Source organism: Notolabrus celidotus, chromosome 2, assembly GCF_009762535.1.
Source record: "Notolabrus celidotus isolate fNotCel1 chromosome 2, fNotCel1.pri, whole genome shotgun sequence".
NCBI classification, from domain to species: Eukaryota; Metazoa; Chordata; class Actinopteri; order Labriformes; family Labridae; genus Notolabrus; species Notolabrus celidotus.
The window spans coordinates 16648962-16676782 of NC_048273.1; the positions used below are offsets into that span (position 1 = coordinate 16648962).

General features: G+C 40.4%; 1 protein-coding gene across 1 annotated transcript; it reads left to right on the top strand.

Annotated features, from left to right (window-relative positions):
- The first annotated feature begins 1134 nt into the window (after positions 1-1134).
- On the top strand, positions 1135-26043 carry plpp2b (phospholipid phosphatase 2b). The gene is made up of 6 exons (XM_034675617.1): positions 1135-1640; positions 16073-16224; positions 16465-16727; positions 16946-17003; positions 19069-19245; positions 20817-26043. Exons 1-6 carry the CDS (start codon positions 1565-1567, stop codon positions 20973-20975), a joined length of 885 nt encoding a protein of 294 aa, XP_034531508.1. The 5' UTR covers positions 1135-1564; the 3' UTR covers positions 20976-26043.
- The last annotated feature ends 1778 nt before the right edge of the window (positions 26044-27821 follow it).

The window sequence follows — 27821 nt, forward strand, 5'->3', positions numbered from 1 at the left end:
AGTTTCAAATATATCCTTTGTACATTTTTACTCACTTCCCAATGCTGTTTCTATTTCTCATTTTCTAATGTATCTTCTCTATACAACTAAATCCCATTACATCATATTTCTTATTTGCAATAGTACCTTATCTTGATGCATCAAACCATTCTGTCTTAAATATGCAAAGAGTCAATTGCCCTCAATACACAGTGTGTGCATATGTGATTATCTACTTTACTCAAGGGTCCTGAACTAATAAACTCAGGGGATAAACATGGTGTTTGTCATGCAAACAAAGTTAACACTTATTACACAAGAACAACCAAAGTGCTTCACACATGGCTGGATGCAGTCAGCAAGCTGTGGCCTGGTACTGACTGCAGGTGGGGGAATACCCTGGCTGCTTACTGGAGCAAAGTAAGAGTGTGGCTTGGAGTCATATTGATGTTAAGTCATGCTAATGTTGCTACAGTCCCAGCAGGGCAAATAAAAGTCTCCCTGCTTTTGTCACCCTCTTTATATTTTTGTAATCACCCACCGAGTGCACTCAGTGTGGGTCCACCTCCCACTGTCATGAAGGTGGTGACTGATATGTTTGGACCTTACGAAGAACATGTTTGCCTTCAGTCAGCTTAAATATAAATCTCTCTGATGTATGGAAATAGAGTTTGCTCTTGGGATGTCACAGCTCTTGGCACATCTGGCCAGATGAAGTGTGTGTCCTCCTGGGGGGCTTTCATTGGGAAGTTATATGAGATCATGCAGGATTCTATTCATGTGAGGGTTTTAAAAATGGGGTGAAAGTAATTTGTCATTTAAAGCTCCTGCCTAATTGCCTTGTTTTATATCCTGTTTATTAGTTCTTGATGAAGTGCACGTGACTATGTTTATAAGATTAGATGTAATGGAAGTAATCTGTGTCAGACTTTGACTTTTTCCTTCTTTTTCTTTCTTCCTAGAGGTTGTTTTTTATGACACTGGCAGGACAATGTGTCCTTTTAAGTGTTGTCTGGCATCTCGTCCTGCTTTAAACCATAACCTATAGTTTCTCTTGAGTAATTAAAAAGCGATTCTCTAAGAAAGGAGGGAAGAAAGTCGTGCTCTCATCTTTCTCTCTGAGCGCCTGTGCGTGAATTCTTCTCGCTTGGCGATGATCAGATAGCCAGAGAGGAGCCAGACGAGGAAGTGAAGAGGAGGGACCAGAGTAGCAGTGGCGTGGTGTGTGTGCGGAGAGAAGAGTTTATTCTAGCTTCTCCCGATGCCTCCAGCGCTGAGGAATCAGAGGATCTCTGCACTTCTGCATTTTATTTTAACCCGAACGCAGTAATGTGCGCTGAAGACGCACGACTGCAGCGCTGACTTTTTTTTTTTTTAGCGCGCTGTCTTTTTAAGAAAGTTCCACACCTTTGCTGTCAATGTGAGCACAGGTAGTTCCGAGGATCCCGGAAGAACTTGTAGTGCAGGTTGCCAGGTTGTTAGGAAAGCCTGTACTTTCATTGCAAAGCGAGAAAGCGCCCATGGACTTCTTAACCTTACCTAAAAAAGTAGCTATCCTCGCGTAAAGTTTCTTCGTTAAACGTAAATGAACGAAAAGAAGATGAAGGAGCTAAAGAAGAAGAAGCTGTACGTGGTGATAGACGTGCTGTGTGTTATAGTCGGTAAGTTGTGAGTTTTAACTCTACGTCAGCATGATCTGACTTTTTATCTGGGAATTGCAGTTCATGTTGACAGCAGTCTAAAGATACGATCTTTGTGGTTGCAGCACTTTCTTGCCAGTCGATGGGTGTGTTTGTGTATTTACACCCATGGCAGTAACTCAAGAATTCCACTGATAAATATGTGTTTATTTACACGTTGGAAGGACATGGAAACGTGTTTTTAATGAAAGAATGATCCCCAGGACATCACGGAAACGATTATATCTTTGTCTGTCTCCCTCTCTCTCTCTAATATGCAAATGCTTGAGTCTGATAGTAGAAGCGCAGCCTGTCATCAGTTTGTTTATGCAGATTCAACTTGCAATATGTCCAGTACTGGCAGCAATGTGGCATCAAATTGCACCATGTCGAAAGAGGAAATATCATTCTCTTTCCTTCCACAGGCCTGCTGCATGCTTTTTACCCACCAAAAACTTTGCAGGACTTTACAGAGCCTCGGGAAGCCGAATGTTTGTTTATGGAAATTTGATATGCATGTGTGTGCCCCGCTTATTCCCCCTTTTTTCTTCTGTATTTGGTCTGCCAGGAATCTTCCCAAGAATGTTCCTACTTTCCCACAAACTGCATTTCTTAAGATATAACTTCCACAGTTCTGCAGAGACTATTGTTGTGCGTTAAACTTCAAACAGGAATTCTTTTTTAGAGGAACAGCATGGCTTTTTTCCATTTCTATTTTCCATTTCTATGCCTATAACTAGATCACATTATTACTGCAAACCCTTCTTGGCAGTGATTAAAGTAATGAGATGTTGGGAAGTGAATCACGTTGAAGACACAAATTGTGGTTTTAGTTGTCAAAATGTATTGTTTACCATTTATCTTTAATGAATGAGTTTAATATCATATACAGAGGGCAATGAGTTTTTAATTTATAGTTATAAACATTTCACAGAAATATTTTCAATTGAATAAAACACTAATTAATAAATAATATTTCAAATCTATAAACAAGTTCATGTAATTGCTTTGAGTCTCATTAGGGGCTTTGGAAGTTGGCAATAAAAGAAGGATTGTTTTACAATCAAATTACAAATATGAAACCATCATAAATAGATTATATAAAAAAGATTAATCAATCAAACAATTTTAGATTCATCCAAATCTAAATCGTAGAGTTTTAAAACCAGCAGTGCTTTATAACCATTTGCGTGTCACATATGATCCCTTTAGGATTATTAGTCTTATGATAACAACAATCGTGAGAACTCCACCCAATAAAGGAGCTGTTTTCAGCCACGGCTTCTCAGGTTAAGTGTGTGTGTGGAATGTAGCACTGTTGTGGGACTTATGCTGCATTAATGTCAACAGCCTTTGACTGACGTGTGTTGCATAACAGCCTGGTATTCTGGTGACAGTGGTGTAGTCGCAGGGAGAGCAGAGACAGGGATGGTGGCTCATGCATGTGTGGATCTGCTCCACAGTGCATTTTCAGTCCCCCCACCCCTCCTCCTGCCTGGCTTTTCAGAAAGCTTAGGGGTGCTTTTCCATGTGAGGGAACATCCGCAGACTGCTGAAGTTGATAATCCGAGCCATTTCGCTGTCACAAGTCTGGGATTAACGTCTGGGCTGGGTTTGGGTTGGTCGGTCAGGTCTGGGTAGCAGCATCCCACCCCTGATGCCACCCACGTCTTTTACCCAAATACTCGTCAACTCAACCTCAAGCTTATGTGTGGTTTTCCCAGCCATGTAGTAACAACATGATGGAGCTTGTAATTATGTCCAACATTAGTCTATATGGAAACTTAGTTTGGTTTTGTCTGCATTTCATAAAGTAAACCAAAAAACTCCCATGAAGGTCTACCAATGTGGATGTTTTTCCTCTCTGATTGACGGCTGCAATTATTATCTATAGCTTTTCCTGTCTTCTAAAATCTGTAGCTCTTCTACTCCCACCTCCTAATATCACCTCCTGAGTTGTCCTGATACTGATGTTGCCAGGGAACATAGTATACCCACAGAAAATACTGATACCAGTATTGCTCATTTTGATACTGATAGAGAAATCTGTATTGCCTTATACCAATACTGTTAGGAATTCCTGATATCGATGCTGGTAGGGAGACCAGTATTGTGTGATACAGATACTGATAGGGATATCTGTATTGCCTGATCAATACAAGGCTTGGTGTCAATATTGGCCTCCAATACTGCCTAAAATCTGAATTGGCAAGCATGTACGTCAATGCACCAATCTAATACTGGGATCCAATAAGGCCTTCAAATAATCCAGTGATTACAGGAAATATATGACGTTTCACTAGCAAGGACCACACCAACAAAAGAATGAGATTTGAAAGATAGTTTATTGATTATGGATTATTGTATTGATCGATTTTTGAACTCATAGTCGCTTTGGGGAAGCTTCGTAGGGGATCCGCCGTAGCACCTGGGCACGACGAACCCCCTCAGGACCCTATGGAAAAGGAGGAGAAGAGGAGAGGAGCAGAAGAAGGAGGAAATGGTCAGGTTTGAATTTATGAGAAAACGGAAGAGGTGCGCTTGAGGTGTGGCCCTTCTCCTTAAATTTTGCTATTATCACCACTCAAATATGAAACAAGAACAGCTTTGTCTTAACAGTGTGATCATAACAGGAAAACGTCACTATCATTTGTCTACCAACATTGCCCATGTTTTTTGAGTGTGTCAGTAGGAAATGTGTACTATAAGTTGCCAATACACCAGTCCTGGTATTGTAATTGGTATCTGGATTAAAATGCAGGCTGGACTATATCTAATCTCACTTTTGCAGCTTGCTTGTATCTCTCTCCTACCATCTTTTGTTGTGAAATTCAAAGGCCATGTAAAAGCAGCAATAACAGTGTAATTTCTTGGGTACACTCTCTCACACCCTGCCCTGCCCAATCAAAGCTAGAAGTGGTCATTAAAGGATGAGTGTGTAGAACATAACCACAGGAGCTCTAAAAGGAGAGTTCTGATGCTAAATAGCTGCCGAGTATAAATACATATACAGATCTCTTTCATTTACTCGGGTTTATAGCTAGCTCTCTAATGCAACACAAGGAACATGCAAGCTACTTATCAAATATCTGCCTCAGTCTTGAGTTTATTGTTGAAGGTGAGCTCTCGTCTTCATTCCCATTCCATTATTTCCTCACTATATCCCTCCCTTCCTCCGTCTGTGTAAGACTACACTCAGCACAAATAGACGGTGGGTGTTGGCTGCGAACACAGAGAGGAAAGACCGGGCTTTAACCTCTCCCTGCCCACAGTTCTTTGCATCTGTAGGTGCAGCACTGCAGGTGGAGGCTGTTTAGAGTCAAAGGAGCAATAAGACCAGGGTGCTGCTGAAGGCGACATGAATGTGAACGAGCTGTGAGCTATGAGTAATATGTTAGATACTCTTAAAGCAGGTAATGCATGGTTAAATGGCCTGGAGGGAAGGCACTGGTGCAACACACGCTCACGCAAACGTTTGTTTTTCCATTTGTGGGCTCTTTGTTGTTCCTGAAAGTAGGTTAGGACAAACCAGTTTTGTTAAAAGGCTATTATGTCATTGATTACAGTCTCACACACACACACACACACATACACACACACACACACACACACACTCCTAGGTCTACTGTATGAGGAGGGAGCAGCTCAATCCAATATATTAAAGTGCCATCTTTGCTATAAAGACACTTTATAGATACTACTTCTATATATTTAGCCCAAAGCAAACAGACACTCAAACACTGTTATTGTTTATGGATAAGGGAAATAATGATTAAGAAAGCTGGTGAGTAGCTGAAATTGTTCTCTCTGTTGAATTTTGTATAAACATCTTGTTATTAACTGGTGTATTAGTTGTCAGTTAGTGTGTAGTTGAAGCTGTTTTGCTTCAGGGTCTCAGGGGAGCTGTGCCTCTTGTTGCAGTCGTGTTGGGAAGACAGATTGTCCCGAGTTCTCAGAGCAAAAAGGCAGTGAAGATGTTTGATGGGAATCGTTTATCCCCGGGAGAGCTTTGTCATGGAAACTGGAGCCCTTTGAACAAACAGGCTTGTCCCTATGAGAAATACGGGCCGTGTTTGTTTCTTCTTCTTGATGTTTTTTTCTTAAATGATCTTGATTGCGCTGGGATTTATGGTAAATTTGAAATACTTGTATAAGTCATGCATAGATGAGGGTTATATTGGTTTTCTTTCTTTGAAAAAAGTATTTATTATTTCTTTAACCACAAGACGGTCAACGTAGTGCACTAATATGGTCAAAATTCTGGGCTTGTAGGAAAGTCAGGAATTAGAGGACAAGTGGGACACTTTTTTCTAATCAGTGTATAATTTAAACAGGTTTGATATAGGACTGTCAGGATAATTCAATTTAACCTCAAGATTATTCCTGCCTGGAGAGCTGTCAGCCTACCTAGGATGCCGTTTGCTTCGTGGTTTAAGTGTGCCCCATATACAGTGGCTATACACCTCATCACAGCAGTCGCTGGTTCAACTCCCAGCCTTGACATCCAGGCCATCGCTGCATATCTTCCCCCTCTCTCCACTCCCCACATTTCCTTTCTCTCATTCTCTGTCCTATCCTACAAAGGCAATAATACCCAAAACTGTAACGTAAAAAAAGAGATTATTGTGGCAAAAAAAAATTCCTAATAATCCTTGTGATATTTGGGGAAAACTTAGGAAGAAAAAAGTTGGATGAATGATGAATCTTCAACTTTACTGTTCATCTGTTTGAAAAAAATACTCTGAACATGAGCACAGGGAGGTGAGTCCAAAACCATAATAGCTCAAAACATGTACACGAAAGAACAAGTACACTAATAATTAATAATGAAAAGGCAACCAGATAAACTGGTAACAAAACATCCACAAGCTCCAACACCTGACAACAATAAGACAACAAAATCAAAATTATTAGCTGATGCAGAGACGGAGAGGTTGTGTGACACCACACACAACAGATAAACACTCTGATATCTTTGGCTTTATGCCCACCAATCATGTTTTTAGCTTTTTATCTGTCCATTTTTTCATTTTCTCCCATTTGCAGTTAATGTTGTGAACATTTCCTGCAGACTAGAGAGTCCACAAACACCCTGATTTTTTTATTTTTTAAAAATCCCCAAAACTTCCAAACAGGCAAGGATACTTGGGTTTGCGTCGAGTACCCCACTTTTATCTGTCATCTCCCTTAGATAATTCTGAGAACCAAGCTCTTTATTTCCACTGTTTTCGTGCATTTTCATTATTTTTAAGCCGTAAACTATCAAGGAATTTTAATTATGTATGCAAAACAAACCCAAAAGATGTACAATTATCTATCAGGTAAATACATAAATTGCATTTTCTGCATGAAGTTCACATTCTAGAGAGATTTCAACTGTCTTTATTAACACTGTCTTCATCCCTAATTATTTAATGAAACTCATTAATAAATCAATTGAGAGACAAAGAGAGGTTTACTGCTTTACTTACTTCAGCTGCATTTCCCCTAGACTCCTGAGGGGATTACTAATGAACAGATCACTACAATGAATGACTATGTCATTAGGCTATCGCTCACAGTGTCTTACCTGTCTACCTCTCCCTCTCTCACTGCTTCTGTTGGTATTAGTGGCTGCAAAAGCTTGTTTCTTGTTTTATTCACATGAATCATCAATGCATGCTTTTATATAATATTTTCTGCACAGGGCAGATCAACCACACATTCACACGCTGAGGTTTTATCATTCAGGTGTCCCAAAGACTATTACACCATCCAGTAATAGTAATTAAATAATATTTTAGCATAGGCACACTTCTTTCTTCCAGCCTAGGGAGCAAAATAGAGAGACAGAGAGAGAAAGGGGTAGTGCACACATCCATATAGACCACATAGACGTGGAACCAAAACTGCATGGTCATTTGATCATGACGCCTGGCATAGCTCTTTATTACTCTGTTCTGTCAATGAGGTGTTATAACGCTGGAGTCTCTGTTGACCGTAACACAGAGTGACAGCTGAATGAGTCCTGTTCAGTGTTTCAGTAGATTCACACATTATATTGAAATAAAAGGATATTGGTAGGGATATTTCAATACGTTCCCAATATTAGTGGGGACAAATCCTTACCATTTCTAACCAAGTCTATGCCCTTAGTCTCCTTTGCATACTCAAATTAGGACTTGATATATTTGGCAACACCATGCTGACACAACACACAGCACAGAAACAGTGAGCTTTCTAAGAAGCTCAGTAGCATCAATGACAGTTCTGATGTTGAGCTCCTCCTGCAGACCTTCATCGTTTAGATTCAAACCTGTGTGGCCTTCTTCTTTGATCTCCACCAAACCCAGACTCTTTGATTGCCACCCCAGATTTAGCCACCCACCCTTCCACCACCTCACACAACCTCCACTTGCCACCCTGTCTCCTCCGGTACTGCTTGCAGCTAAGCATGCGTGAACGATGCAGAGAGTGAAACTGCGGGATTAAAAATAAAGAATGGGCAGGAGCAGGATTTGGTGTGACTGGTGAGCTTGGGCGTTCCTCTTGTGAATTCGAATTCCAGAGGCCAACGCCAGCGGAGGTTGTAGGCTCAGCACATACCTTCCACATGAGTCAGCCAGGCTCGGGGTGAGACAGTCAGAAAGAGGGAGAGTTTGGTTGTTTTTTTTACCACAAGCCACCTTTGAAAGGTCTGTAACATCACCTATGTTGAAGAGCTTTGGTGCTATGGGTTTTCTTGCTGTTGTCATTTCAACAAAGCCTGTTTGTATTGGAAGGAAGAAACAAAAGGGCGGAGGGAAGAAAAAAGGGGAGACATAGGCTGCAGCTTAAATGCTTGTCACTGTCATTGTCCAAAGTGGAAAGGGCCAAGAGTCAGAGATGTGAACAATGGCACAGGGCTGAACAATAAAAAAGCATGCAATGGTGTTAATGTGAGATAAACCAGGAAAGATGAACAGCAAAAGGGAGAAAAAGACACACTTACTGACTAGAAAAACAAGAATGGAAAGTGGAAAAAATTTGATGGAGTGAACTTTGCAGCTGTGACCCTGAAGGAAACTCTGAGACCAAACAGGGCAGCCTGGGGGCATGAGAACACCCCACACACCCCTCACACATGACACACACACACACACAACAAGCCTTGAAAATATGCATACTTAAAACCCAGACTGAATGTTTTTCAACTTGAGGAGAATAATTGTCCCTCCACATGGTCCTGCAGGTGCAGCAGGTTATGTCAGAGAAACCAGAGCAAGCAGGTCTGAAGAACTATAAAACCATTGCAACAACTTCCAGGTGATTGTGGCAGTCGTTTTTTTTTTTAAAAGGTCAGAAATCAGGACAGAAATGTGAAGACACCAACTAGACAGAGAGAGGTCGCGACTAGCCTGGAGTCTGAGCCCCAGAGTGCGATTGTGGTCCAGATGCTTTGGTGTAATTGCACATCTGCCAGCTAAAAAAAGCAGCATCCCATTGAGGCCTCTATATTTACAACAGAAGGAGAAGTGTGTGGGAGGATGCTGCCTTCAAGAGAATGACTGACATAAAGATGGACTTTCAGAGAGAAGAATGAATGACTTTGAATAAGAGGGGGAAAACCAGAATGGGGGATGTGAATCATCTGTGGCGGCAGGAAGGAAAGAAGAGTGAAAATGTCTTCTTACACTGACATCTTTGTTTGTCACTTAATGCTAAAGTCTTCCGTTACGTTCCTTGACTGTAATTTCTTCCCAGACTCCTTTGACACACTTCCATTGTTTATTACTCAACTTTTTAATGCTGTCTCAGAAAAGGGAGTTAACGGGGTGCTATTGCTAAAAATGCTCATTTGCAGCCAGGTAAATAAGAAGACTTAGCCCTCCAAAAATGGATTCCTTGCTTCTAAAATAAACCCTTTTTTGTATGTGAGACAGGAAAGCCCAAGTCCTGCATCCTGTTACTTCAAAAAGGATCCCATTAAAGAGGCTCATGCAGGAGACTTCTGACTGGCAGCTGCAGATTAGCTTCCTGGCTACATTCCAAATTGGCAGCATTTTCCTCCCTCTGTCTGCAGAATCAGGTGTCTAAAAGGAAGGTTTTACTGTATCCTGAGTGAAATCCTCCACTCCCCCTTTAACTTCCCTTCATGTTTAAGTTTTTGGGGGAGTTTCCTCCCTAGAAAAAGTTGCCCTAGATGTCTGGGTTTAGCTTAACTCATAGACTCTGCTTGGTCTCTAAGTGAAGGCAGATCTGGATGCAGTGTCAGTTTGGGTTGTTGGGTTGTCTCGTGGTATCCTGGAGACCTATTTTGTCTACCCATGGGTCTATTTTTTGCCCGTAAGCTGTGGACGTATGCATGTGTCTGCTCCTCAAGAGAGAGGCTTGTTTGTTTCTGGCAGATATTATCCACAGAGGCGCTGCTTACGTGACACATCCACACAACTCAGGATGTACCATTTATTCTGCCCCTGAGAGCAGACCAGACTCTTTACGTCACTTTATTTGTGTGCTTTTATTCACATCCAAACTTGTAAAATTGTCTGTTAAGCTAAAGTCAGCTGAATTCATTAATCCAGAAAAGAAAAATATACAGATTTTTACAAGCCAACAGAGGGTATTTTAACACCAGGTGCCCTGACTTCACTCGGTCCATGAACTGTATGAACTGGCAAAATCCAAGTTTATTCAACCTTAGTGAGGCAGATTAAATAAGCACACAAAAAAAGTCTTCAGACTATTATTTTTTTTAACGGTAAATGAACACATACAAGTGACACTCAAGGTTTGATAATTTTATATACATTCAAAAGTTATTTAGGCTTTCCTGAACTTTCAAGGTGTAAGAAACTAGAGTATTTCATGAGCTGCTGGCTCTTTTCTTTGAAGTTTTTCACTCCATTTTCTCTCACTGGGCTTTGATTAATGGCCTTGCTCTGGTAAGTGTTAAAAGCTCCATAAAATGTTTGAAGTAACTAAAGTGACTCAAATACAGAAATAATTATGTCTTTATTCCACTTTGAACTGACATTCACCATCACTGTATTAAGAATATTAACATTTCCCCTGACTTTCACTGGCCACAGTCTGTCACAAACCTTATAACCTGCTGTTATGTAGATATAATATTATTTCCAGTCAAACAAGTCTTTCCTTTTCATTTGTTTGCAGTTCTAGTCTGCATCTGTGCTCAGTGCAAACAATCCATATAGCATTACACACATTTCTCATTGACTGATGCAATATTTTAATTGGGAACAGTTTTCTTGTTTCTAGCATCTCCCAAAAGCAATGGATCCAAACCCACCTAAGCCCCAGATGAACCATGATTTCATTTCTGGTAATGCAAACACCCTGATAGTATTATGCTTTAAAATATTGTTCAAAGGTTTTTGACTTGCTGTGTAAATGTTACTTCTGTATATACTGGCTTTTGTAAGGTTTAAACTAATATTTTGAAAATAATCAGCATCAGGGTGGCCAGTGAAAGAAACTTCTCCAAGCATTGAGAATTTCCATGCAATTTTCTCTCTTTGTTTTTTCACATTGATCAAATGTTTTTTTAAACCAAGCTATTGGCTGACTTTTTCCCCTCTTTGTAATACATCTGAACCTTTGAGTCAGCAGTCAAATAATAACTCCTGTAATGACACTGTATCCAGTTTCTGTTTGATTGAGGTCCAATAACGCTGCAGTGAGGCTGAGATGGAAAGGCCAACCCCATCCATCCATCCATCCATCCATTAATCCATCTATCCATCCATCTTCTTCCGCTTAGGAAATACCAACTCTAGGCATATATTTTCTGAGCTTTCTGCTTAGTTTCTTAACAGCTGGAAGCAGGATGCAGGATACAGATGTACGACAGAGAAGCCACATCAGTTAATCTATATTATTGGAACTCTCCTGAGACAGGATGTTAGTTAAATAGACCCCATATTGTGTTGTTGTGACAAACAGGATTTTGGTGGTGCTAAGAGGAAGCTATGAGGATTAAGACTACCACACGGCTGGAAAATGTATAAACAGGGAGCCAACAGACGTCTGGTGTTTGGTCTTTGGTGGGAAGTTGTCATACAGGGACAGGTGTTGTCCAGCTGCTGCTAACACAGACAGGTTGTGTAGTCAAGGGGGTGAAGGAGGAATACAGGAACTGGACAGGTTGTGGTCTATAGTCGCTGAATTTATTATTCATAGTTACCATGTTGGTTTTTAAAGGGTCTCTGTTAAAACACAATTCACTTTGTGGCTAATTCACTTTCATGTCTCTTCTAAAAAAATATGAAACAAGAGCCAGCAGCTAGAGAGCTTTGCTTTGCATAAAGGCAGAAAAGAGAAAACATAGCTGAACTCTGTTCAAAGGTTCCAAAATTCACTGTGAAGCAGAGAGCTACAGATTTATACTAATCTCAAATGTCTGTTAAAGATGGAGCTGCAACCAGTTAGCTCGTCTTAGCATTAAACCTGGAAACAGAGAAACAGTTAGCTTTGCTCTGCTTAAAGGCAAAATAGACATTTTGGCAGTGAGCTACATGAGAATATTGACAATAATCTTATGTCTTGATGTTGAATATGTAGCTACTGTATACAGCTAGCAGCAAGTTTACTTTACTTAGCACAACGACTTAAAACAGAGGAAAGATTTAACAGGAGCCAGAAGCCAGTTAGCCTAACTGGGCATGAGTACTGGAAAGAGGGGGAACAGCTTGTCTAACTCTGTTTAAAAGTTACAATGTTTCCCTTCTGGCTGAGAGTAGGATAAGAGATTTGATATCACTGTCATTTCAGAATGCAATGCTAAAGCAAGCGTTCAGTTAGTTCAGCTAAGCTTAGCATAAAGACTGAAAAGAGGGGAAAACAGCTATCACTGTTTGGCTGGGATGTTTGATGAGAAGATTGATGCCACTTTCATGTAGTGTTGCCAACTTAGCGACTTTGTCGCTATATTTAGAGAGTTTCCAGACCCCTCTAGCGACGCTTTTTCAAAAAAGCGGCAAATCTAGTGACTTTTTCTGGTTTTAAATGAAGATTTTTTGAGACTGATGTGAAAGCATGTATCGTTCTCAACGAGCAGTGAATGCTGCTGTAAGTCCCTCCTAGGCTGCATTCAGAGCAGGCAGCGTTCATCCCTCAGCATTCAGACTGCAAACGTATCACGCATGTACGAAGACACCGCTGGCTGATCCCGCCTACTGTCTCTTTTTGGTCCATTTATATCGTTAATGTAGATTATATACAATAAAAATGTAGAAAATGTTATGGTTGAAAAATGTCATGTTTTACTTTGATTTGTTGTAGGCTCCTAAGTGTAGTTATAAACATATTTAGGGTGTTTTTTAATCTCTTTTTGTCTCCCCCTCAACGTTACACGTCTCTCCTACAGCGTCCGTTATAATTTAAATTATGCAAATTAAGTGATGAAGTCATTTAGCGACTTCTAGCGACTTTTAGGACAGCCAATAGCTACTTTCCTCACTGAGTCATTTAGCTTAGCTGAGCATGAAGACAGAAAACAGACCAGAGACAGACAGCTTTGCTTAGTTTTATTGAAAGAAAATTCACATCTTGCAAAGGCTTATTTGTTAGGACCAGAGGAATCAGCTAGGCTGGCTCTGTTTTAAGGGAACAATGATAACTTTCTGCTGGAGAGTTACATGAGAAGATTGGAACAGCTCCTGTTCCATTAGGCCTAATTATTGCTGTTGAGCAGCCTGTTAGCTTAGCTGAACATAACGATTTGGGACAGTAGAAAACAACTAGCCAGGCTCTAATGGTAAAAAATTCATTATCTGGTGGAAAATTACATGAGAACATGTATTTCACACGCATGTCTGTAGGCTTGAGAACTGTAACTGTGTAACTGCAGCCAAGTCATGGGGTTAGCTTGACTTGAAAAAGGCCTATATACTGAAGGAGGAAAACAGCTAGCCTGGCACTGAAGGCAACAAAAAGCATGTTTTGAATCACTCACTTTTTGTACGACGAGACAGCCAGCACCATCTTAGCCTTACAATAAAAAAGGTCACACATTCACCCACCACAGCTGTTAACATTCTGGTTGTTTAATCTTGCTATTTTGTCAAACCCTGCTAGGAATGTGTTGGGAAAACACTTAAAGAGATAAGATTGGCGCATTTTTTATCAAACATCCTATGTTGAAAAATTTCAGTGAGGAGGTGCGATTCCTTCCTTTTTCAGATATTATGAACATCTTAGCTTTTCAAATATGATAACAGTGTTATCTCTGGTTGTGATTTTTTCCTTCCATTTGTCCTCAATGCATATCCTCCAAGGTCAGGTTACCATGAGTCTGCGTGCAGTGATGTGATTATCTTATAGAGCTCTATTGTTTATTATTCTCTCAACACAAAGCTTCTATTTTGCTGCTGCTCTTCTTTACCAAGCCAATGTGACTCTTTGTCTTCATGGTGTCTGTAACTGGCATGTGTGCAGTTGGCATGTCGTTAAACAATGTCTGTACTCATACCAAGTCACCTCCAATTGTGTGATGACAGACAAACAAGACTCAGACTGCGTGTCATTAAACCGGTGGCATTATGTACTGTTGGTTATTTTGAATCACAGCATTACAAAAATTCATAAATTGTGTTTTCATGATTTGTTGTATTGAACCATTTACAGTAAACTGTTGCTCTATGTTCATCATAAGGGTTGTCCAATTTCTGAGGCTGAATCCTGATCCACATTCCAGTTGTATATTTTCCTTCAGTCTCAGTCTTCATCAGTCAGTCTTGCTGGAAGTCCTCCTGGAATTATGTCAGCTGCAGACATTTTCTGAAAAGAATGGGAGGGGTGAACTGCTCATTTACACAGGAATGTAATACTATTGGTGAGAGCACTTTTCAAGAGTGTGCACTGTTTTTCTTGTATTTAGAATGTGGCTGTACAGCATTTCCATAGTGGCCCCAAGATTGTCTGCCTGTTATGGACGGTGGGGGCGGTGGATAATCAGGGTGGAGAGTACATTCCTCACTAGGGCTGCAACTCGTGATTATTTTCAAGCATTGATTAAACATTAACCTAGTCACAAATGTCACAAAGCATGACAAGTACACATCACAAGGGAACACAGTGGATGTTTTAGCATGACTTTTTATGTTACACTTTTGACACACAAAGTGGTCAGTTTACAGTGAAAAGTGGAGAAATCCAGGAAAACAGACTAATTGAGTAAGGTGGGTTTTTTTTTTTACTATAATAAACTGTCTTCCTTCACAATATTTCGAACATGAAGCTTTCACAATTGCAGACTCAAAAATGTGCCGTGAGGTTAGTGATTATAGTCAATTCTAATCAATACAGTTGGTGAAAAGCTTTCAGTGTAGATGAAAATAAAATATTTGCAGCATAGTCTTATGCTTTGTTGCTCTCATTCTCTCTTGAATATACTCGCTGTTCTTATCTTAGCCTTCAAATTCAAGGATGAAGAGTAGGATCTGCAAAATGTTTTCATCTCAGACTCTATTTCAACAACTTTTAAAGAAAATGTCTTAAAACTCAAAGTTTTACTCGTCATTTATGCATTTTACATCCATAAAACACAGTGAAGTGAGTGTGTACGTGCAAAGACGAGTAAAGAGAGGAAGAGAGTGAGTGAATATTTTTGGAGTGGATGTTTTCAAACATTTCACGGACATCACTCTTGCACACAGGAGCCTTGGGCAGTTATTTTTGCTCTTCTTTTTTGCACACAGCCACATCATTCAAACGTTGTGTGTCTGTGTGTGTGTGTGTGTGGTGTTTGTGTGTGTGTGTGTGTGTGTGTGTGTGTGTGGTGTTTGCAGTAATTTGTGCACAGTCTTGTATGTGTTTATGCACTCTGATGTCTCTTGGCGATGTGTGATTTTTACACATGCCCACATTGCTGTGCACAGAGGTGCTTTTTTGCCCTGTTTATTTTGGTAACTCCTTGCTGTGCGTTTCCACCCTGACATTTAACAACTGGATGTATTTTTTCTCCCTGTGGGTTGTTTTCATCATTGTGATTTAAAGCTCGGGTCCAGAGAGAGAGAGTGTGTGTGTGTGTGTGTGTGTGTGTGTGTGTGTGTGTGTGTGTGTGTGTGTGTGTGTGTGTGTGTGTGTGTGTGTGTGTGTGTGTGTGTGTGTGTGTGTGAGTGTGATAGAGAGAGAGAGAGAGAGAGAGAGAGAGAGAGAGAGAGGGGAAACAATTTAGCTGTCCTTGGAGAAACATTTTACTTCCTTGTTTTGGAATGATGTAATGTCTGAAAACCTGAAGAGACTGAGACAAACATGTTATTCTAAAACTTTTTTTTCTCCTATATAAGGGCCTTCATTAGCTTGGGTCAACTGTATTCTTACATCCCAGTCTTCCAACTTATTCTAGGGAAAACACAACTTCTCCAAATATAGAAAAGTAATCCACTCCATCTCATTAAACTGTTGTCCTTCTGGTTTGTTTCTCCCTGCAGCGGCTCTGCCCTTCCTCATCATGACCATCGTGTTTAAGCCTTACCAAAGAGGGGTTTATTGTGATGATGAGAGCATCATGTACCCTCTTAAACCAGACACCATCACACACGTCATGCTGGCAGCGGTCACCATCTCCTGCACTGTCATCATTGTAAGTCTTACAGAGAGCTCTCATCCCAGTAAAGCCAAAAATCATGGAAAGTTCACTGAACTTAAGTCATTTTACAACATCCTATGCTGTTTGCTCCATTACCATATGGCCTGAAGGAATTGGGCAAAGTGTTGAAGTATAACAAGGAAAAGTAATTTAATTGTAATGATGCGAAAAATTTAGAAAATGTAGCACAACCTTAAAAAAAAAACTCTTTCCACTGTTTCCCTATTTCTTTAGATCTGCTCTGGAGAGGCTTATCTGGTCTACAGCAAAAGGGTTTACTCCAATTCTGACTTCAACCAGTACTTAGCTGCTCTCTACAAAGTAGTGGGCACCTTTGTGTTTGGAGGAGCTGTTAGTCAGTCACTTACAGACCTTGCTAAGTTCACTATCGGCCGCCCAAGACCAAACTTCATGGCCGTGTGTGCCCCCAAGGTCTGCACGGGATATATGCAGGTGATCAACTGCACAGGGAGGCCTCAGGACGTCACAGAGTCCAGGTAAGATGGGAATATCCTAGCTTACACTTAAATCATTTTGCTTGGAGTGGAAACTTTGTTAAAACTAATGCTTTCACACTCATTTTAATGTGCTGGTGCTTATCTTTACAGTTGTGGAATCAAGTTTTGCCACATTTTTCACAATAATGGTGCCAAAAAGACGCAAAGTTAAAGATTCCCTGCTTGATGCAATACCTTTTGTTCTCCTTCTTTTCCAGGTTGTCCTTCTATTCTGGTCACTCCTCTTTCGGGATGTACTGCATGCTTTTCCTAGCAGTAAGTATGGCACAAAACTCAATGTCCACATGCATCTCTTAGTACAGTAAACATGAACTTAACTCGATGCAATGTCTCTGCAAGTAAATCAGTGTGAATTGGGCATAACAGCCTCCAGATGTTTGATACGGAAAAGGATACATTTCGATCTGTACTCAAGGGCTAATTGTTGTGAAGGAGAGAGAGCCCGTAGAGACAGTTTGTGCCTGTGGACATAAAAGGAAAGATCTCAGAGGGAGAATGTGTACACTGAGAGAAGTGATCTGGAAGCCTCTCCTGCCTTTTTCCCAGCAATGATTAAGGCGAAAGCATGTGCTGTGTTCTGTCTTCCAGGCACATTCAGTTCATTACCCTTGGCCTCGTCTCTTTGTTAAAAGCCAGGCACCGGTGAAAGACAGCGAGCCTCACGAGGCCAAACTATTAACATTGTTCAGTTCAAGGAACATTTTTAAAGAAATGACAGAATATTTCAAGCTTGCATCCACTTCTCCAGGAAAGTAGTGCAAACAAACAGAGCTAAGCTGTGATATCCAGCCTGTGTCCTGTAGTGGTGAGTGCAGAGTGTGACCAGGGGGGGGGATTTGTGGTGCGATGCCAATTTTTGCACCTTCAACAGCAGCCCAGCAGAAGCTCTGAGTAGTCAGTTCTTTTGCCAGGTTCATAATTTTTGGCAGGTGCTCTTTTCCAGTAAAAAGGGGGTTTCAGTCCATGGAGAACATAAATTAGAGTCATACTCAACACCTTTTTATAGAAGTACAATTTGAGGCATACCAGACACAAATCCATGTAAATGAATGCACTTTTTTGTCTCATTGGATGAAGTGAGATAATTACACCCTGACAGCTAAGAGTACAGAATATCTCCTGTCTGTTTAAAGCTCCTGTGTTTGTGTTGACTTTGGCTTCCTCTGTGGACAAAGCGGTACCTCTCATCCCTTTGCTTATTTTGTCTTGCTGTTATCCTAATAGTGAAGTATGACTCTAGAGAATTTTGACAGTCAGAATTATGGGGCACCGTTTGTAAAGTTGTGCACACTGAAAATATCAGCAACAATTCTCCCCATTTATACCATTAAGATATTTCACAATGCTCAGAGACAGTACTGACCCAGTATATGATACAGACAAGTTAAGTTACTATCACTAAGTCTGTATCGCTTTATGAAGCTTTTTTTGTTTTGGTATTTCCACTAGGCGGCAGCTTGAATTTGAATTTTAGCTAAATATTTAGGATCACAGAGCAACATTTAACATTTAGACTTAACAATCAACATCAATATTTAACATTTAAAATGTATATTCATATTTAACATTTAGATTTAGATTTAGATTAAAATTTTAGATTTAACTTTTAGATTTAACATTTAACATTTAGATTTAGATTTAGCATTTGGATTTAACAATGATTGTAACTTAGATATATTTTTCACAACAAACTTAAATGTGAAGAAGATCACAAATATTGCTTTAAAAGTGATAATAAAGTGACATTTAAAAATTCCCAATATGTTTTATGAAGTTTTGGAGCTAAATGTAGAAAATTGTTGCTGTTATTTTGTGTGCATAGTGTGCAGAACTTTACAAACGGCGCCCCATAGAGTAACTGTTAGAGATCACTGATAGTCTAACTTGTATTTGTAGGCCATTAAAGGTATGAATGTTAACTTCAGTGTTTCTTAACAAGTTTTTGTGCATAGCCTTTACACTGCTTGGCAGTACCTGCATCCAAATGGACTTGTAGCACTTTGTTACTCGTACTGATCTTGTTTCCTCTTGTCTAGATCTTTGCTTGTGTTGTTCTTGTTCTCGTATGTACGTCGCTTTGGATAAAAGCGTCTGCTAAATGACATTGTAACATTGTAACATTGTAAGTTAAAATCTTCTTTAGGACCTTAACTGCTGTGCTTTTACACTGCTTATTGAGCATACGACTCTGCTTTTACAAGATTTTTATAAGCTCAAAAAATACCAAAGATATTTACCCTGACTTGTTACATTTTCTTTTTATCTGCTTTTTCTTTCCTTACCCTAACACCTATTGTTCTCTGACTGTGTCCTCCTCCAGCTGTACGTGCAGGCCAGACTAGCGGCCAAGTGGGCCAGACTTCTCCGACCCACCATCCAGTTCTTCCTGGTGGCCTTTGCGGTGTATGTGGGTTACACCCGAGTCTCTGATTACAAGCATCACTGGAGCGACGTGCTGATGGGGCTGCTGCAGGGAGCACTTGTTGCTGTACTCAATGTGAGTCTCCCAGACAACCTCTTTCAAGGGCAACATTGTAACATTTAAGTACCCTCACTTCAGACCAAGCGGCAACCTCCGGTCTAAAAATATGAGTCAATGCTGAAGTGTTAAAAGCAGCAGTTCATCGAGGATCCGCTTGAGGCTGGCTCCGGAAGTATCGGAAGTCACATACACATGAATGGGGAAAAGACGATCTTTGCAGCGTTAATAAACATGTTTACAGCCTGGTACAAAAGATGAGTGTAGTCTGAATAGCTAATTTCTCGACGTCCTCTCACTGTGAGGGGGGTGAATTTTTTTCTAATTCGGCAATTTCGAAGATATTGAGATTACCAGTCTTCCAATGAGAGGCACAGCTGCCTGTGGGAACACTGCAGCTGTTGGCTAGGAGGCTCAAAGCCCGCCTCTTTACGTCACACTGGCTTGACAGAAGCAATTTGGCTGCCGCAGACGATTGGTCTCAAAACAGCTCTTCAGAAACAGATGGGTGACGTCACGGATCCTACGTCCATATTTTTTACAGTCTATGCTTCAGACATGATAATTCCATTATTTATGACAGTCATTATTTCTGTTTGATGTGACTTGGAAACAAGTTACCAAGCTTCTCACACAGTCAACAGACAACACATTTTGGTAATTTAAATCAAATTCGGGATTTCAAACCAAAAATACAATATTGCTATTGGCTGAAACTTTAAACTTCATACTTGTCCCGAGATCTTGCATACAAAGAACTTTTTTGTATTTTTGACATTTTATTTTCTGTGAAGTAGCTCCAGCCTGACCTGATGACATCTTAGCTTTGAGTCTTGCCCCTGTGGTTTTATGCCTCATGAAAACCAAACATGGGTGGAACTGTCTAGATTGTAAGAATGATATTTAATGGAAATCTTTCTGTCAGTGATACTTTATTTGAAGCCATATAGCTGCAGAAGAATCCATATGTCAGCTTTTTTCAGTCAGTCTTGCAGTCAGTCTTGCGGGGAAAAAAAACACATAAAAAGGAAAAATGAGGAGAGTTAAGTGTGAAGGCAGAAAAGTGTGACTGGATACAAACCCACACACTCACACTGGCACTCTCTCAAGCTATAAGTCTATTCTCTTCACTTCATCCAGCTGGGCTCCTTTATTATTTGGCCACTTCCCTGTTTTGAGTGGGCCACTGTCAGCACTGCCTTGTGGAAATTCTGGCAAATTCTGGAGCCGTAGAGTGTGTCTATGTGTTTGTGTGAGCATGTGTGTGCATGCATGATTAATTGGGAAGTGAGCCCACGCCTTTGGCCTTCACCGTGCTGTGTGCAATTAGAGACCCTCCTGGGCATAGTGTTTTACGGCCTACAGGGGTTGTGCCTGCTCTCTGTGTGTTCCCCTTAGATGTGTGTGAGTGTGTCACTCACCAGCTGTGCACAAACCTGTCCAGACACATGTAATCACAGTTTCCAACCCGGCCCTTACCTCCTCTGTATTCCGTACATGCAAATACTCCAACTCTATGGGAACATTTTTTTTTCTCAAGTGACCAAACTTAACCCTTTTCATTTCCTTTTTCCTCCTCTCCTCTGCAGGTGCGTTATGTGTCAGACTTCTTCAAGAAGCGTCCTCCACGTTGCACCAGGAAAGAGACAGCTGATAGCGAAGAGCCGGAGAGGAAACCCAGCCTACAAATAGCAGACTCTGACCATGGCAACCATTACAACTATCACCACAATCCAGGCCCAGTTTGATCGGGCTCATCACTGGGGGAACAAAGGTTGCAGGCTGCAGACCCTAAACCTGTGTGAAAGGGTCCCAACTCTGGGCCTAAAGCTTCATTTTGAAGTCAACAGTAGTCATCTGCTTTCCTGACTTGGCTGCAGGCTCCTGATGTTAAGTGAGAAGTTCATTTTAATAGCGTTTTTATTAGTTCTGCTTCCAGGCTTAGTATATTTGTTGAAAGGAGTTAAACTAGGATTTGGTCTGCAGCTTGTAGTCTCAAAGCTCCCAATTCCCTCCCCCTGCATCAACCACTCACACCATACCCCTATTTCCCAACCACTGGACTGACTAGATGGGTATGAATTCCATCACAAGGGGCTGGAGCCCCCTCTTAGAGACACCAAAATGACCTCCTTTTCTCCTGTAAGAGAGAGAGGAGCATATTATTTCTAAGACATCATTGTTGATGTTGAAGTGTACGTACTTAAAGCTGCATTAAATGAAAGACTCTGAACCCACAGCAACAAAGCTTTGACAGATTGAGATACACTAAGTGCTTGTGGCTGATGTATGTTAGTGGACAAGCTACATGCAGCAGAAACAGAGGAACATGTGATTCTCTATATGAGTCATGTCCTGCCAACTGACAAATGCAATACTTGTCTCTATGTGCCTTTATGCCGCCACCACCCCCAAAGAAAAATGTGCTTTCTTTGCATTGATACATGCTTCACTTTTTTTATTTGGCAATTGTTAATTTTCCGCTCTGTTTTCCAGTGAGTATACAAGCTGTTTCCTACACTTTGTTTGTAGCATTGACTGTCTATAATTATGGATGACATGTCCCCACCTCCTCCGGTTGCACAAAAGTGAAGCCGAAATGAACCCTCTCAGCTGGTGAAGATGAAATTGTGCATTTAGGGCCCGAGTTTGATATCCTGCTCCTTTTTGATACCAAAATATAGTGGCCAACAAGACTAACCAATCTGCAGTGACCTTAATGATCTTCATTTAGAGATACGTGCTGGAGATTCAGGAACAATGCAAAGTCATAGACGCATGCCTCAGTCCAAAACAAGCGTAACAACAGAAACTCATTCACAAAAAGTGCTACAACCAAAACAACCTTATTAACGAATACACAGATGATGCAAACACAAATTAAAAAAAACATTTAAAAGAAAAATGCAAAAAATTGAGACATGTTAATAAAAGTGCTCCAGGCCTCCTGACGCATATTCGAACATTTTGTTAGTGGAGTGAGCTATTTTTCCCATTAAAGTTTTTTTTAAACTGGAACAGATTTATTGTTCAGATGGGAGTGGTTCGTAGTTGACAGGGAGTAACGTTAAAATAATAGTAGCCGTAGGACTAACTGGGCTAACACACACTCTGTTTAGAGCCTTACAGCGACGGTGTCAGCTAAAGTTGCATTTTGACCAAGAGTTCCGGGGTCTTTTAGCCCCCAGAACTACTTTCCTCGGAACTAAAAGGTTCCTGTGCCCCCATTGTTGTCTGCGTTTCGACCGCGAGCTGAAGTCCCGGGTAGATTGTGCAAATCAGGCCCCTGACGTATGGAGAACGATATTGAATAATATTTTGAACTCTTGATAAAAAACTAAACTAGTATGCATTCTCAGGAACTTCCTGTGTTTCAACAACTGTGTAAACAAAAACCGTTACATTCAACTGAAAGTAACAGGACCTTTGAAAAATACCCAAGCAGGGGCTTTTCAGGGGGGAGATTATATACCCCTGAACTAAATTTAGACCCTGGTTCCTCCGGTCGAAACGCATGTAGTTCAAGGGTAAAGTCCCTAGTTCCGGGGTAGAGTTCCTGCGGTTGAAAAACGCCTTAATAGTACTTCTAGCTACATAGCTAGCTGTCCATTAGTGACAGTTTGTCAATAAAAGTGGTGTTTGTTTTTTTTATAAGTTTGCCACCTTGTCTTACTCACGCTCTCGATGGTAACAAAAAATTCCACCAAGTGTGGCCGGAAGCTTTGAGTACTTCTTTTGTAATGTTATTTTGCAGTGTTTTTGTTTGATGTTTTATGGGTGTGGGTTGCAGCATGTTAGCTGATCAGGCTGTTGGTTGGTCTTTTTGTGTCCATTTTTCTCTTTTGCCATTGCTTTTGATTTGGACTTCATTTATGAGGTTGCTTCGTTTGTGAATTTGTAATGTCTCCAAACAAAATTCATTAATTATGGCCATTGCAGATTAGTTAGCCTTTTCAGCAACTGTACAAAATGTGCAAAAATGTGCAAAATTGAACTCACCGAGAACAAGGCAAAGATCCCTCCGGTCAACACAGTCTTTAGCAGAATACATTCTATTGTTTTGGTTTGGAGAAGTCCAATGACTCTTGTGTTAGCTTGCAAACAGTGCTGAGAAAGAAATGGGAAATCTAGAACTGGGTGTTCATTTTAAGTGAGATGGCAATACTAGCAACTATTTAAATCATCAGGAGTTCTCTGATTTTTATGGAGATTTAATAATGTTAATGTATGTTTTATAGTTTCTATATTTAGACAATTTAGAGGAAGAGAGACACAAATGTTTATAGGTAAGAGTAAAGGCACAGTTTGGATAAGCTTCACTTGGCTCCAACTAGACGAGTGTTGCAAGTAAGAAATCTTAAATTGAAATGGCAACCAGATCACAGAGGATGAGGTGGAATTTCCTCCACTTGTAATGTCATCATGTTGGCTCCCAAACTAAATATGCCAGCTTCAGGCCACCCCAAAGCTGCTTTGAAAGGAGATGTGCTGTTTATTGACTTCACCATGAGCCAAACTAGAAGCATCATTCACGTGTTATCCTGTATTACATGACAAATTGTTTCTGCCTGCCACACAAACAGGTCTGAGAATTTCCTCTGACAAACAATGTCATGTTTTTAAAAGTGACTATACAGGCTTGTCTAGCCTGGTTACTCACACTATTTAAATCAACTCTCATTCACTACCAGTGGATTTTTACGCCCAGCTGTCACTCTTACAGGTATCTCCCAAGTGTCATGTTGTATAACTAAATCGTATCATACCTTTTGACAGTGCCGGCTAGTCTTATTCAGCGTCTAGTGTTGTGATGCTGTTCTGAAATGTATGCATTTAAATGTGGATTTTTTTTTAATGAGGTTTCCCCCTGTGTTCAAAGGACTGCAGAGGTAGAAACCATTGGTGCAGATTGCTTTATCCTCTGCTGGAGTCTGTGAGTCATACCACTACTATATTGCCAATCAAATATTAAGAAATATGGCCTCCATCTTTTTTTAATCTTTTTTTTCCCTAAAATAATACTAATCAAAGAAGGATACGACTACCATTTTGAAAATGGTGTTTAATTTATTTTAAAAAGAAGAAGTTCTTTATTTACTCTTTTAAAGTTGGAGCGCTGTTATGGTTTTTGTGCAATCACCCCTGCTTGCCACTATGAGCCACAAGTACTGTATATACTAGTGCTATAAGAAATGTTTCATGTCCCGTGAAGGATGTATATAAATATGCTTGTATGGTTTTTTTTTTTATCACGTGTAGGTACAGTTCATTTTAATTTCACCTGTACAGTGTGCTTTGGCCCGGGCCTTCTCACAGTGGTGCCATACAAACGGATCAAATTCCAGGTCCAAACATAAGCCAGATGCCTTGGCAGGGCTTTTAAAGGGCTGTTGTAATGATAACAAGTTACAAACTTTGCTGTGTTTTTGAAGTTTGTAACACTGCTCCGTTCCCACTTCAAAGTTCCATCTGTGTTCCTTTTTCCCTTCCTGCGCTGATAGATGGGGCTAATTTGCGAATAAGATCTCCCGTACAGTTCTTGTACAACGTGCAGACCCTGAGGACTGACAACACATCAGACAGACCGCAAACCTGATAGGGGGGTAAGACGGGAAGACGGACAGAATCTCACCTGGTAGTGATTGTGAAGCCCTGAAGCTGAGCAGGGACTGGAGCAAGGTGGGGTAATTTAAGAGGGTGGGTTATGGGGTATCCTATGGTGAACCTTGGTCCCTGTGGACCTCTACACATTTTAAACACATTTTCAACAAGAAGCAGCTGGAACTGGTTGTGGTAAAGTGCCTTGCGAGCCCTCTGCCCTGATCCCCTACATCGAAATCATGTGTGCAGCACTGCTGCCAGACTAACAGCCCAAATGAGGATGTAGAAACGTCATGGTGTTTGATTCCCCTCCAGCGTCACGGAAACCGAGAGGTTCTCAGCTGGTGATGTGGCTCCATGTGTTATTATGCTTCTTTGAAATAGTGCATTAAACTAGGCACTTGTTGTCCAATCTCCTGTTTATATGTCCACTTGTAGGTATAATTCATTTAGCTTTTTTTGTATATAGATTATGTCATTAGGCTCGACACCAGATGATTTTAAATAAAGATATAACCCACATAAAGTCATGTTGTTTTGTTTTAATGGACACATACACGTCACTGAGGTTTTGATGGAGTTATTCTGGGCTCTCTAAATTGTTGATACAGGGTTTTAAGTTTGTCTACAGGACTCGATACATGGTGAATAAACCATAGACGGTATGGACATGCTCTCTGTGACATCACCCATTAGTTTCTGGAGATGTGTTATGAAGCCATGGGATGTTGGTTGCCATATTGGAAATGCTGACTCCAACTAGCACTTGGCTAAGTAAGAAACTGGCTGTGAGAGGGAGTTTAGGTCATAGCCTTGCCACTTGGGATAAATAAGCCAATCACTTTATTATGCCTTAGTATACATAAACTCTCAGCATTAAAACAAACACAACGTACAAGCTTTTATAAAAAGCACTTCCCTTCAGTTGTCACAAATGAAGAAATTAGAATTAATAGACACTAGCACTGTTTTTTCAACCAGGCTGTAAACATATTCAGTTCTGGTGTCCAAAAATAAAACAAGGTATTTTTAGTATGAGTTCTTCTGGGGATTCTTTGGTATCTGAAGCCAGCCTCAAGTAGATACAGTTTCATACTGCAGTTTTTTTCACTTGATCATGAGCTTTATTTGTCAACACTGGATACTGATACTTGTGAAAGGCATGTGCCCTGCGTAAAGTAGTCACTATAATGTAATAAACTACTCCTTCTTTCACATATGTACTCGTGAAAATGTGTTGAAAACTAGAAAGGCAGGACATGACATCAAAAGCACTCTGTGTAGGCCACAGTGTACATTGACATCATGATGGCAGATGAAGCAATGGAGACCTGTGCTTTAAAGACAGCTTGTGCATTAATTTCAAATGCAGAAATCTGAGCTGTATTTGTCTGATAACAAAAATGATTGTCCTTCTTCAACCTCAGATGTTTTTTGTTCATTCAGATACATTTCACTCTTCTGGTTCTGAACTAGTATCTACTATAGAGGGCCGGCTGGAAACATTCTGAGTAAAATTGGGTTTAAAAAAATCATCTGTGTTTATCCATGCAGCCCACTCAGACATTTTCCAGAAGTTTCCACAAGCTTTGTGCATATGTAAATACAGCGCATTCAATAACAGCTTCAAGGTTTTAAATATATCTTGGAAGTTTATCTTGACTGCCTAAATTTTTCACTGCAATGATTCATAATAAAAACTCCACAGCCCACAGCGTCAGAAGGTCAGGACACTTAAAGTTGATGCCATAACAACCAGGGAGGGCTTCATCTAAGATTGATTTATCCAAAAATTGATCATTTCATGCCTCGTCTATCGTGAAGATGTGTCATCTTCTGCTTTCAGACAGCTGATAACTGCTCAGTTTGGCGATTTTCAACATATTTTCCCCATTACCTATCTCTTTGGTTCTATCAGCAATGGAGAAATGTAGTTTGAGGATCTAAAAGCTTCAAGAAACTTCATCAATCTGGAAAGCATTTCCAGGAACAGTGCCTGCATTTGGGTGAACTTGCCCTTTAAAGTCATACATTTGAGAAGTTCTTTTCACTGCTCAATCTATCATCCCTGCAGGCAGTGTTTCACAGAGAAAAATACCCATCACATAGTGGGGGGTTAGAGGAAAGATGAAGTTTGAGACAGATTCACATGTAAAATGTTAAGAGCACATGTTTTTGGGTACGCTTGCACAGCAATGAGCAAAAGATTGATAGTTTTACCTCCTGAGACACTCAGGCAAGTGATAGATTCATGGCATGACTCTCTCTCTTGCATTAGACATGTTCTTGTTACGAGAATAATTAAAACCAAGTGCCGTGGATTCAGGAGGGCTGAATGGAGCCTCTCCTGCAGCCTGGATGTGTGCTGGTTAGAGAATGGAACGTTGCACAAAAATAAACACTGGACTGGTGGGGACATTTGTGGGAGTTTTTTTAGCAGCGGTACTGAAAACCACTGTCATCCCTCATTTAGAACAAGATTACTCACTTGCATGCTGTGAAAGCTGTGTGTATGTGGGGCTGTTTTTTTCTACTGTAGTGTCAAAACAACTGGGAATGGACAGCAATGATGTATTCTATTTACAAGAGTGTTTAGCCATCTGACTTCCTCAAGGTGAATTACAATTTGTGTGTTCATGATTGTGTCATTAATTTTTCCAGTGATACATGGCATACTGTTGTTTAAATAGATTATCCTTAAGGCCTATCAGCCAGTGTACCTTGTTACATCATGACAGATGTTCTTTATGGTAACCAGACCATTTCTCAGCTTGCTAAGCAGTGTGTTTGTCTGGGGTTGTAAAAATTACAGTAAGATACTGTCTCAAAAATAGTTAATCCAACACATCCATCAATCTGCAATCCTTTCTTCAAAACTTGACTGATCCAAATGAAAATACATTGTTGAGCACAAGTTGAAAGCAAAAGTTCCTACAAAACACTATAAATAGATTATTCCTTAAAAACTGTTTGAAATCATGAATGGTTCATCC